Source organism: Tyto alba, unplaced genomic scaffold, assembly GCF_018691265.1.
Source record: "Tyto alba isolate M040663 unplaced genomic scaffold, T.alba_DEE_v4.0 Super-Scaffold_10, whole genome shotgun sequence".
NCBI lineage: Eukaryota > Metazoa > Chordata > Aves > Strigiformes > Tytonidae > Tyto > Tyto alba.
This window is the reverse complement of record NW_024881262.1, coordinates 17,556,823-17,568,194: the sequence shown is the minus strand read 5'-3', so window position 1 is coordinate 17,568,194 and position 11,372 is coordinate 17,556,823. Positions and strand designations below refer to the sequence as shown.

Here is an 11,372-nt window from a genome sequence, read left to right as displayed (position 1 = left end):
GGCCGCCATGCGCGCTGGCGGCGCGGCGCACCGCAGCGCAGGGTGCTGCCCGCCCTTCCCGCCCGCCGCCCCGTGCTCCCGCCTCCGCGCTGCTGGGGCGGAGCTGGAGCGCGGCGCCGCCTCGCCCGGGCGGCCGCCGTGAGCTGGGTTGCGGCGGCGCCCGCGGCCGCTCGGCGATGGCGGCGCGGAAGAAGCGCGGGTGGCCGCGCGGCTGCTAAGTAGGGCAGCGGCGGGGCGGGGGCGGCGGCGGTGGGGCCGTCGCGGCGGCTGCGCCATGCGGGCCGGGCGCGGGGGGCCGGCCGGGAGACGGCGCCGGGGGCGGCGCGCCCTGCTGCCCGCCGCGGGCCCCGGGGCTCCGGGGCGCTGAGCAACAGTTGGCCCCGCCGCCGCCCAGCATGAAAGTGTGCCGGCGGAAGGCGCTGGCGCTGTGCCTGGGCTACGCGCTGCTGCTGCTCCTCGCCGCCCTCAACCTGCTGGAGTACAAGTGGCGGCGGGAGCCGCGGCGCTGCGGGGAGTCCCCCGCCGCCCCCCGCCACCGCCCCCCGCCGCCGCCCCCGCCGGCCGGGAGCCGCGGTCCGGCGGGCGCCCGGCGGCAGCTGGTCTATGTCTTCACCACCTGGCGCTCGGGGTCGTCCTTCTTCGGGGAGCTCTTCAACCAGAACCCCGAGGTCTTCTTCCTCTACGAGCCGGTGTGGCACGTCTGGCAGAAGCTGTACCCCGGGGACGCCGTCTCCTTGCAAGGGGCGGCCCGTGACATGCTGAGTTCCCTGTACCGCTGCGACCTCTCCGTCTTCCAGCTCTACAGCACGGCGGGCGCCGGCAAGAACCTCACCACGCTGGGCATCTTCGGGGCAGCCACCAACAAGGTTATCTGCTCCTCGCCCCTCTGCCCGGCCTACCGCAAGGAGGTGGTGGGCATGGTGGACGACCGGGTGTGTAAGAAGTGTCCCCCGCAGCGCCTCAGCCGCTTCCAGGAGGAATGCCACAAGTACCGCACGCTGGTCATCAAGGGCGTCCGCGTCTTCGACCTGGCCGTCCTTGCCCCGCTCATGCGGGACCCGACCCTGGACCTCAAAGTCATCCACCTGGTGCGGGACCCCCGGGCCGTCGCCAGCTCCCGCATCAAGTCCCGGCACGGCCTCATCCGGGAGAGCCTGCAGGTGGTGAGGAGCCGGGACCCCCGCATCCACCGCATGCCCTTCCTCGATGCCGGCCACAAGCTGGGCGGAAAGAAGGAGGGGGGGGGCGGCTCGGACTACCATGCTCTGGGTGCCATGGAGGTCATCTGCAGCAGCATGGCCAAGACCCTGCAGACTGCTCTGCACCCCCCTGACTGGCTCCAGGGCAACTACATGGCTGTGCGCTACGAGGACCTGGTGGTCGAGCCCATCAAGACCCTGCGGCAGGTGTACGGCTTTGTCAACCTGGCGGTCAGCCCGGAGATGGAGAAGTTCGCCCTCAACATGACGAGTGGCCCTGGCTACTCCTCCAAGCCCTTCGTGGTGTCGGCCAGGAACGCCACCCAGGCGCTGAGTGCCTGGAGGACTGCGCTCAGCTACCAGCAGATCAAGCAGGTCGAGGAGTACTGCCACCAGCCCATGGCCCTGCTGGGCTACGAGAGGGTCGGCAGCCCCGAAGAGGTGAAGGACCTCAGCAGAACGTTGCTCAGGAAGCCGCGGCTGTGAGGGATGGGGCAGCGGGCGCCCGCAGGGGTGGCTGAGCCCCGCCGGGGAGAGGAGCCGCTCCGGCTGGCTTCAGTGAGGGAGGGAGCTGGGAAAAGCAGCCTGGTTTCCGATTTCCTCCAAAAACTGCTGAAGGGTAACATACAGTAATGTGATGATTTCTTTCCCCCCCCCTTTTTTTTTTTTTTTTAAATCACCTCTCCACACCCTTCCCCCCCCCCCCCGCATTGGGTTAGGTGCGATTTAAAAAAAATAAAGTGGAACTCAAAATATGTGTAAAGCCCCTTTCCCCTTCTGTAAAATGCCAGGCAGTGATTCTGTACCAAAACCTTGTTTATGGAGTCCTTGTGGGTTTGAAGATGGTAAGAAAAACTCTTGCACAATTCCTAACACATCTTTATCTCCCTTGGTGCAGAGGGGATGCCCTTGGAAAGCATAATGCTGAAAATCAGACTTTTGTATGAAAGCAAATGTTCAGACATGATAGTAATAAAAAAACCGAATAAATGATATTCATTTTTATAATTACCTCAATTGTTTGGGAATTAACAGCGTTGCTTATGTACAGCTGGAGGGGGTGCTTGCTTAAAATAGCAACGCGGACTTTTTAAAGGGTATGGGTGGAGGGCTGGAGTGCAACATTTGACCTGTTCAGTGATTAGGAGCTGCTCTCATAGAAACAGTACAGATCTCACAAATGTAGTGCAGGTTTTATGGCTGTGTTAAAGCAGGTTTATATTTAAATATTGTCTTTTTTTTCTTGTATTTAAAAAGTCTTTAAAGTGCCACTGTATTAGTGTCCTAAGAGTTTTAAAAGGTTTGCCATTACAGCAGTATTTATTTTTGTCTTGACATGTATGTCCAGGAGTCACTGTCAAATAGAAGTGGATCTACAGCGTGACAAGAAGTGCAGGATTTAAAAAGACGTGTATCATACTGGAAACACTAGCATGTGTGAAAAAAAAAAAAATACATGTATATTATATATATTCTATAGTGCTAACAATATGTAAGATATGTAAGATATTTCTTGACGTTGATTGGTAACAGACATAACAGGGAAGCATAGAAAAATGCATAAAATGGTTTCTTTTTCCCCTTTGTCTAAGTATCCAAAGGTATATTTGTGTACAAGGAGGGGGGAAGCGTACAGCTGTGTGTTCATAGCTATAATGGAGCTTTTACGGAATCAACCTAGCGTTTGATTTCAGACGGCTGGTTAGATACTTGTTTCTTGTCAATTGTCATTGCTGTACGATGGAGCCAGATGGTGGTCTGGCTCTTTCTGGGAGCTTTGCCTAAAGACTCTGTCCCATCGTTAAAACTTGATTAAAAAAAGAAGAGATTTTACTACTTCTGCTTTTATAATTTCCTGAAAAAGTCCCGGTTTATTAAAGGTTAAGTGGTGTGTTGCATATGAGAAGTGCAGACACCTCAAGTAGTTTTTACTCTTGGCAGTGTTCTCTGATGCTCTTTGAAGGCTCGTTTTGGAAATTGAGTTTTTAAACAAAAGTGGTTTTGCCAAACGGTTCTCTTAGGAGACTATAGACTTTTCTGCAGGAAGTACATTTTACATTGCCTATTTGGGTGTTGTGCCTTCAGAAAACGTGAAGAGTATGAGTAGGAAAAAGGAAATGGATTTGTGAAAATAAATTTATATAAACAAGATGCTGGTAAGTGTGTGTGGGTGCACGTGTGTATGTGTGAAAATTTTAGTGATGTGTAATACATGTTTCTTGTATTAGTACTTTAAGTTAAACAGGTGATAAGTGGCTACTAAGCTATCTCAGTTCTTGCTGAAATTTTGGCATTAGATGTTGAACTTACTCTGACAAGGAAACACATTTAATAAACTAGGTGAAAGATTATTGCATAAGGTTGCCTATACACTTGCTGAATGACTGCATTACACATGTCCATTCCCTCGGTTCATCTTCACCACCGGTACAAACAGCATAAGTAATCAATGGGAGATCTTATAATTGGCCTATTAGGATGTGTTCCCAAATTCCAGGTAGCAGTACTGAAAATGGGAGGGATAGTCAGTTTGGTAGTTAAAATACAGATTAAGGTACTTGTGTTGTTGTGGAATGAGGTGTTACAGGAGTTCCAATGTGGTGCTGAGTGGATTTTGGGCATCTGGGTTTGGGCTGTCCCCTGTGGGTTTCTTTTCCTTTTGTTTTCAGTTGGTGTATCCCGGGACAGTGCTTGAAAATACGATCCGCTTACAGAGCAGGTTGCCAGCTCTCGATCCATCCACTTGCTTCCCCCAGCGCCCCTGCTCCCCACCGCCCGGTGCTGTCTGGCTGCCTCGCAGCAGCCGTGCGCGGTGGTTGCCAGCTCTGCTGCCGGCCGGCCGGGCGAGCGGGCCCGGGGAGCTGCGGAGGCTGTCGGCGGTGCGGGGCGCTGCCCATGGGGACGCAAGCCCGGCTCCCCGCCGCACTGGGACACCGCGACCCTGGCTCCCGCTCTCGGGGCTGTGAAACTTTGCTGCGGTTTCTAAATGGGGCTTTCTCGTGACAACGTGTTACAGCGTAAGCTCTTTTGGTTTTGGGGGCTGAAACACCATCATTTATGTGTGCAGGATTCCTTGGTCTCTCCTGGGAAAGTTTTCTGGGTGGGTAAAGTGAACAGTGTGAAATAGAGTGTGAAATAGATGCGCCCGACTGACTTAAGTTCCAGAAATCTCCTTGGGATTCTAATTACATTAAAAAGCTGATCCTGTCGTTCTGAGAGAGCACTCGCTGCTCTGCTAATAATGGTGCATTGCAAGCATCTGCTTCACTTTACTGATATGAACCGTGTGCCAGAAGAGTTACAGCATCTGAATCTGGTCCATAATTTGAGCTCCACCTACTACATTGCAGCAAGGAATTACCCAACATACTGTACAATTGTACCTGGGCATGTTTTGGTGAACAGAAGTAGTACTGCAAAGCTCATTTTGTGAAAATAAAGGACCGCGATTTTGCTCAGGTAAAGCTTCAGGAGAAGTGAATGGAAGTCTGTTTGTGTAAAATGCAGGTGGGCTAAGCACTACGTTTAATGCTGCTCCATTAAATAAGCATGTGAACAACTGGCAGTTAAAAGAGGCCAATTTTAGTCCTTTTTTATAATCAAAAAAGAGGATTAGAGGAATTAAAGCCAAACATTGCTGAAAAAAAAAAAAGTTTTAACTGTGGAAAATTATAGAGAAAAATAGGATATCAGAAAGATTATGAACATGGTTACAAAAGACCTCTTCCTGTTCAAGGAGGGACATTAGCTGAGGTCAGAATACTTAAATAATACCTGACTCTTATGCCTAAAAATAGTGCCTGGGTTTGCTTTCTGTCTGATTTAATAATTACAGTGTGCTTCTTCAACTGAAGCTGATGCTTGTATTAGTGAAGAATCAGTGGCATACACAAGATACAGGGTGCACTAAGTTGCACTGAACTGGGCGTGAGGCTGTTTTGAAGACTTGGCCCGTTGTTTTGATGGAACAGAAAGGCCAGTGCACAACTACATGTTGTTTTCTGCCATGAACAAACCCAGAAAACTGTACAAGGATTGTAAATGGTAATGATCACTCAGTGCATGAAAACACAGGAAAAACCCTCAGTCCTCCACTGAATCAACTTAAAACACAAGTGTGTAAAAGTGTGCAAGTTGCTGCAGGTGACCTAAATGCTGATAGTGAAAAAATGGTTAGATAAAGTACCTTTCAGTCTTTCTAATAAAAGGAGGAAGTTCTTCATTTTTCCGATCACTTCATAATTTGTCAGGTGTTAAGCTTCATGCCCTGACTGGGAAGAGGAACGTAACTGACTTAATTTAAAACCACAAACCTTGTTTTTCAGTTACGATTTGAACTCAGGTCTCTAGAGATTAGATACTGGTGGTTATAATCAATTCTGAAACAAGTGTTTTTCAACCTGCAGGCCATGAGAAGAAGAGTGGGATTATTCTTTATTTCCTCTTAATTTCTAATTACCGTGGTGTGTTTTAAGTGTCCTTGAACGTGAAGGGTGTTTAACACCAGCTTTTGCAAACCGCAAGGGGTGGTCTTAGAGTCTGTGTTTCAGCAATGCTCCTGGGCATCCCTTAAAGTGCAGGCATGGGTCTCTGTGGAGTGGTGAATGCCAGCTGAGTCAAATTGTGAGGGGCTGTTTAATGTGAACAGCCTGAACACTGGGCAAATGCTACTTGTGTAACTTAGTCAAATGGATCAAAAATGTTCTTACTCTAGTGCCATTTCAGTTAAGGATGTTGTACCAGGATAATTGCTACTATGCTGGAATTATGCACATGGATAAAAAGGCAAGCAGATTTCATTTGGAAGTTGTGAGTGTGAGACTGCTTGCCATTGATGTATCCAACTTTGATGGCCAGTCTTTTCTGCTAGTTATCCTGGCAGTCACTGGGTGTGGTTTACAGTTTGTATGAGAGCTCCTGAGCAAGATCTTACGAAAATGTGTACATGTTCTAAAATAAAAAAAAAATACGTTTCAGCAATATTCATTATATTGCACACATTTAAAGTTAAAAATAAGGTTTATCTGGTTTATTTGGATTCACTGGTATCAAATGAGTTAATGTGTTTAAGTAAGAGAACTTGGCTGTCTGGACATCCAAGATTCTTCACAGAAGTTATCAATTCTGCAAAGAATATGCATAGATTCTCTACAATACAGACATTTAACTTAGCAGGTTTGAAAATTTTCTTGTGTTTATTTTTCTTTGGGGCTTGGGCTTCCCTGCATCATGAGATCATGAAAGGATCACAAGAATGGGTCTGAGTCATTGAGTGTTTAGTGTTTGGATCAATGCAAATCCAGTGAGAATCAGTGCAAAACCTAATGTGTCCTGTCTTCCCTTGATGCATGAATAGCCAGTGTTCCTCAGACACATCAAAACCATGAAAGCTATGAAAATAAAAAATTCATAATATAAATGGCATTGCAAATGGGAGAACTAGGATTAAAGAAACATCTGCTTCTGCAGTGAAACACAAAGCTGTAAAATTAATATAAAAATACATGACATATTCCTTTGCAAAAGAAAATTCTGTATGTATGGGACCCATTTATACCCACTAATGTGGGTATAAATGGACTCCCCTGGTGTCCACTTTAGTGTCTGATATAGGAATATGCTTGTTATAAACAGTTGTAAGACTAGAATTGATGTTGAGCAAAAGGTTACCATCTCCTTGTTCCTTTCAGAGTAGTTGCTGAGTAGCCAGGACAGCCCGCAGGTCTTCTAGTACGAGGTACCACAAACTTGTGTCTGGATATAATGGCATTATTCTGATGGGGTTTTAATGAACGTAGGACTTTCCTGCTGAAAAACAACATGAAAATCAGGTTGGAGGAACTCCCCAAATGAGAAATTATTAACAAAGCAATCTGAGCAAGGAAGGCTGGTAGGAGCTGCTAAGCAACTTGTTTCTAATGGCATTAGTGGAAGCTGAAGAACTGGAAGGGGCCCTGCAGCTACCATTTTAAGGACTCTGAAGTTGCTAGTAAGCTTTAAGTGGGATTTTCAAGAATACCTTCATGTGTCATTTTCATTGGAATGGGAGTATTATGCAGGAGTCAGTGGGAGTTATATTTCAGGCTGCCTCTGAAAATCACGGCCTCATAACTTCATATTGGAAGGGGCCTCAGGAGGTTTCTGGTCCAACCTCCTGCTCAAAGCAGGGTCAGTTTACGAGATCAAACTAGGTTGCTTCAGGCTTTATCCTAGCCGGTCTTGAAAACTTCCAAGGACAGAGACAGCACAATTTCTCTAAGCAACCTGTTGCAGTGCTCAACAGACTTTTCTGGCGAACCATGATGCTTCAGCAAAACTGTCCCCAAAACACTAATTATGTTACATAAATTTCTTGTCCCTTAATTTTGTGTTTTGCCTGTGACTACTGATGTGGGTCATGTCCTCACTTCCCCTTAAGAGCAAGAAATGTTGGCTGCAGCTTGGCTGTTGCAAAGGGTCAGCAGCAAAAAGGTTAATGAGTAGTGATCTCAGTGGAGAAATGTGGACTCGCAATTAGAATGCTGCATCCAGCAATGTCTCTTGTTTTACTCAGGAGTGATAAAGAGGAGAGCAGAGGGAAAAGAAATTCACTCAGAAGGAGAGGAAAGGAATACAAAGTGGAGTCTATCAGAAGTTGCTCTTTCTCTGCTGTAAGAAGAAAGAAATACTGTTAAGGAAAATGGAAAGAAACAAATGATACCATGCAGCAAGGTCAGGAGAGGATGAATAAAGGCATTTGCATGTTAAAAGCAGAGAGGGTAGAAACCTGAAGGATATAAGATAAAATATGCTGATGCTGTGTGCTGTAACCATTTGCAATTAATCATGATCTGCAGAAAGAATTCCTCACTTCTGTACTTATAGTTTTAGATTCACTGTTTTTTTCTCATAATTTCAAAATTAATTTCAAACAGGAATAATTTCCATAATTATTTGGATACTTTTGGTGTTCCAGTTTGTTTTGGGTATAGATAGAATAGCTGACCTTTTGTCTAATTATTAATTTCTTCAGACCTCTGTGCATAAATTCTCAAGAAGCCCCCTAGTCTGCTAAATTCTTGGCACCTTCTTATTTTCCATCTGCCAGATGGTTCCTTCTCCCACCAGTCAAGATTATCAGTTATTATCTGTTTCAAGCCATGTGCATGTCTCATAACAGTTTATCATGGGAGACATAAAATGGAAAAGGGACATATTTGGTGTTTATATAATGTCCAGAATCACTTCTGGCAGCTTTCAGTATTTGCTTATTTGCCACCAGTGGTTCCTGTGGATGCTTGCTGTACTGCTCTGGGATCAGCCCTTCAGATGTCACATTATTTGGTCCATTTACTAAAATCAGACACCTTACACACTTAGCAAGCATGTGGTTTTAGGTGTACTGACTTAGTTGACTGGTGACCTGTCGAGTTCTTCAGGACACCCTTGTATCTTCTTGCCCTCTCTTTTCCCAAGTAACAAGCAATAGGACAAGAGGAAATGGCTTCAAGTTGCACCAGGGAGGTTTAAATCGGATATTAGGAAAAAAAGTTTTACTGAAAGGGTTATTAAGCATGGGAACAGGCTGCCCAGGAAAGTGGTTGAGTCACCATCTCTGGAGGTATTGGAAAGACATGTAGATGTGGCACTTAGGGACATGGTTTATTGGAACTTCGTAGTGTTAAGTTTACAGTTGGACTTGATCTTAAAGGTCTTTTCCAACCTAAATGATTCTGTGATGTGATGGCTACGTCAGACTCCACCAATGCCACACCGAGGTGGTTGGAGATATCTAGGGTCTTTCAACCCATAAAGCAATGAAAAAGGTCTGACTGCTGGAGCAGAGCTTGGGGTTGAAGCATGCTGACCTCCACAGTATTATAAGCTTTTCACCTGCTTTTCTGGCTACAGCTCCAGCATCAGAGCTGGCAGTGGTAAAGGATATCTATTTCAAAGAGGTTTTGGTACATTGGTAAAGAGTAAGTGGTGGGAAAAAGTTATTTGTGCTTCTCTGCTCCATTATGGGAATGAGCATGAAGCAGCCAGTGCTGGCCGTAACACTGATTTGGCAAGAGTTTAACATCTGGTCCCTAATACCACATTCTTTCATGCTGAGCAGAGGTAAAAATATACCGTATAAAAGTGTAATGTTGTGGCTACTGCCCTGAGCATACCTGCTGTGTTGTTTTAACCTAGAAGATCTCACCACAGGGCACAACTCGCACACCCATGAGCACCCTCTATTTTATTTTGGTTTAAACAGAAGATGTCATATCTGATGTCACACCAGAGAGTAACTACTGACTTTTGGGAGGCAGTGTACTGCAGGTGCTAATTATTAATGCTGGCACCTGATGTAGAAAAGGGACACCTGAAAGCGGTTGAGGGGATGTGCTGCTAAACTTTTTCACCTCCCAGACAGACAAGAGCTTTTTGGGAAAATGGGATAAAAGCAGAAGTCTTGCCTGCCCTCCTGGGTTGCACAGGGCTGAGCTGCTTCACCCCTATCCTCCCTACTTTATTTTTATCTGTATTTCATGGAATCACAGAATGGTTTGGGTTGGAAGGGACCTTAAAGGTTATTTAGTTCCAACCCCACTGCCATGGGCAGTGACACCTTCCCCCAGCCCAGGTTGCTCAAAGCCCCATCCAAGCTGGCCTTGAGCCCTTCCAGGGAGGGGAGAGCCACAACCTCTCCAAGCAACCTGTCCCAGTGTCTCACAGTAAAGAATTTCTTCCTTATATCTAACCTGAATCTACCCTCTTTCAGTCTAAAATCATTCCCCCTCATTCTATCACTACACTTCCCAGTAAAAAGACCCTCACCATCTTCCCTGTAGGCCCCCTTTAAGTACTGGAAGGGCCTGTGTCCCGCTGGGTGCAGGTGGACACCGGCGTGGCCCAGCCAGCTCTTTGGCACCCATTGTTTCAGGGCCGGCCATGTGCAATCAGCCTCACGGGCAGCAGCTGGCTGAGGTGGGGGTGGCTGGTGGGTGCCGGGAGGAAGGAGCTCCCCTGAGAGGGGCTTCAGGGAGAATAAATACGAGATGGGCTCTCCTTCTCCTGGTAGGAGCGGAGTTGCTTAGTGGGTTGGGTTTGCCTGTTGCACCCCTGGGGGGAAGGACTGCTGCAGACCCCAGGTGTTTATGGCTGCTTTGCTGTAGTTCCAGGACTGCTGCAAGTCTGCAGGAAGGTGACTGGGCGAAAGCACTTTTTAGTCCTGAGGCCTTGCTGTGCCTTGGCTAATGGAGAGAGGTGGTGTGGCCGCCATGTACGTGCAGTATGTAGAAGGTGCACTTCAGGGTAAACAGTTGGCAAAACACACTGAAGAGCGTTGGCTGGGACGAAGGATCCTTCTGAGTGGCATGAAGCAAGAAGTGAGACTCAAGCGATGCAAATGGCTGTGTGTTGTGCAGAAGAGGCAACTGCATGAGGAGCAGCTCATGAGGCACCTTGGGCTTGATGAAGGTGAGCTGTTGCAGGATGGCTGTGCTGTTGTGTTAGGGAGGGTGAGTGGAGGGTGGGGGCGGCTACAGCATTGAGACACTGTTTTGGTGAGGTTTGTGGGTGAAGATGGAGTATCTTTGGGACCACTGTCTGCTAAACTATGCTGAGAAGCTGAGCACCAGCGGTCTGCTTGTCCTGGTGGCAACAGGGCTCTGGAAATGTTATTTTGGGCTGGTAACTGGAGGGACTAGACTATAACTTGAAGAAAACTCCTCTGAGGAGGTGTTAAAAATGAGTTAATATGGCCCAAAACCCCAGCTTTAGTCAAGTGGGTTCTGAAGGGGAAATGAGTTGTGTAGAGAAGGGCTCTGCACAGTGGAGTCCAGAGTGGCTGAGTGGTGTGAGTCAGGCTGCTGGCAGTGCTGTGAGGGGTGAGCTGGCTGCCTGGAGGTGGGAGGCAGCTGAGGGGTTGCTGCTGCTGGAGAGCCTCAGGTGTATTTTGGGGAATGGTTTGGAGCCTGTGAGGGGCCGCAGTGGTGCCTGTGGGCTGTTGACTGCAGCCAAATAATGGGAGGGTGTTCTTTCGGGGTGTCGTGTTGTGGGGCTTAGGTCCTGTGGGATCTCTGCTGCTGTGAGGGCATTGGGCTACGGTCTGTCCTGTGGTACACTGGCATATCACTGTGGGCTGCGCGGTACTGCGATGTCCTGCCTGGTACTGTGGGCACGCTCTCCTGCTGGGCTCTGAAC

General features: G+C 47.8%; 1 protein-coding gene across 1 annotated transcript; it reads left to right on the top strand.

Annotated features, from left to right (window-relative positions):
• Positions 1-3,035, top strand: CHST2 (carbohydrate sulfotransferase 2). The gene has a single exon (XM_033005366.2). It carries the CDS (start codon positions 396-398, stop codon positions 1,683-1,685), a length of 1,290 nt encoding a protein of 429 aa, XP_032861257.2. The 5' UTR covers positions 1-395; the 3' UTR covers positions 1,686-3,035.
• Positions 3,036-11,372: the final 8,337 nt, after the last annotated feature.

What these genes read in the sequence shown, in the direction of transcription:
- CHST2 (XM_033005366.2), top strand. Translation starts at nt 396, where the DNA reads ATGAAAGTGTGCCGGCGGAAGGCGCTGGCGCTGTGCCTGGGCTACGCG.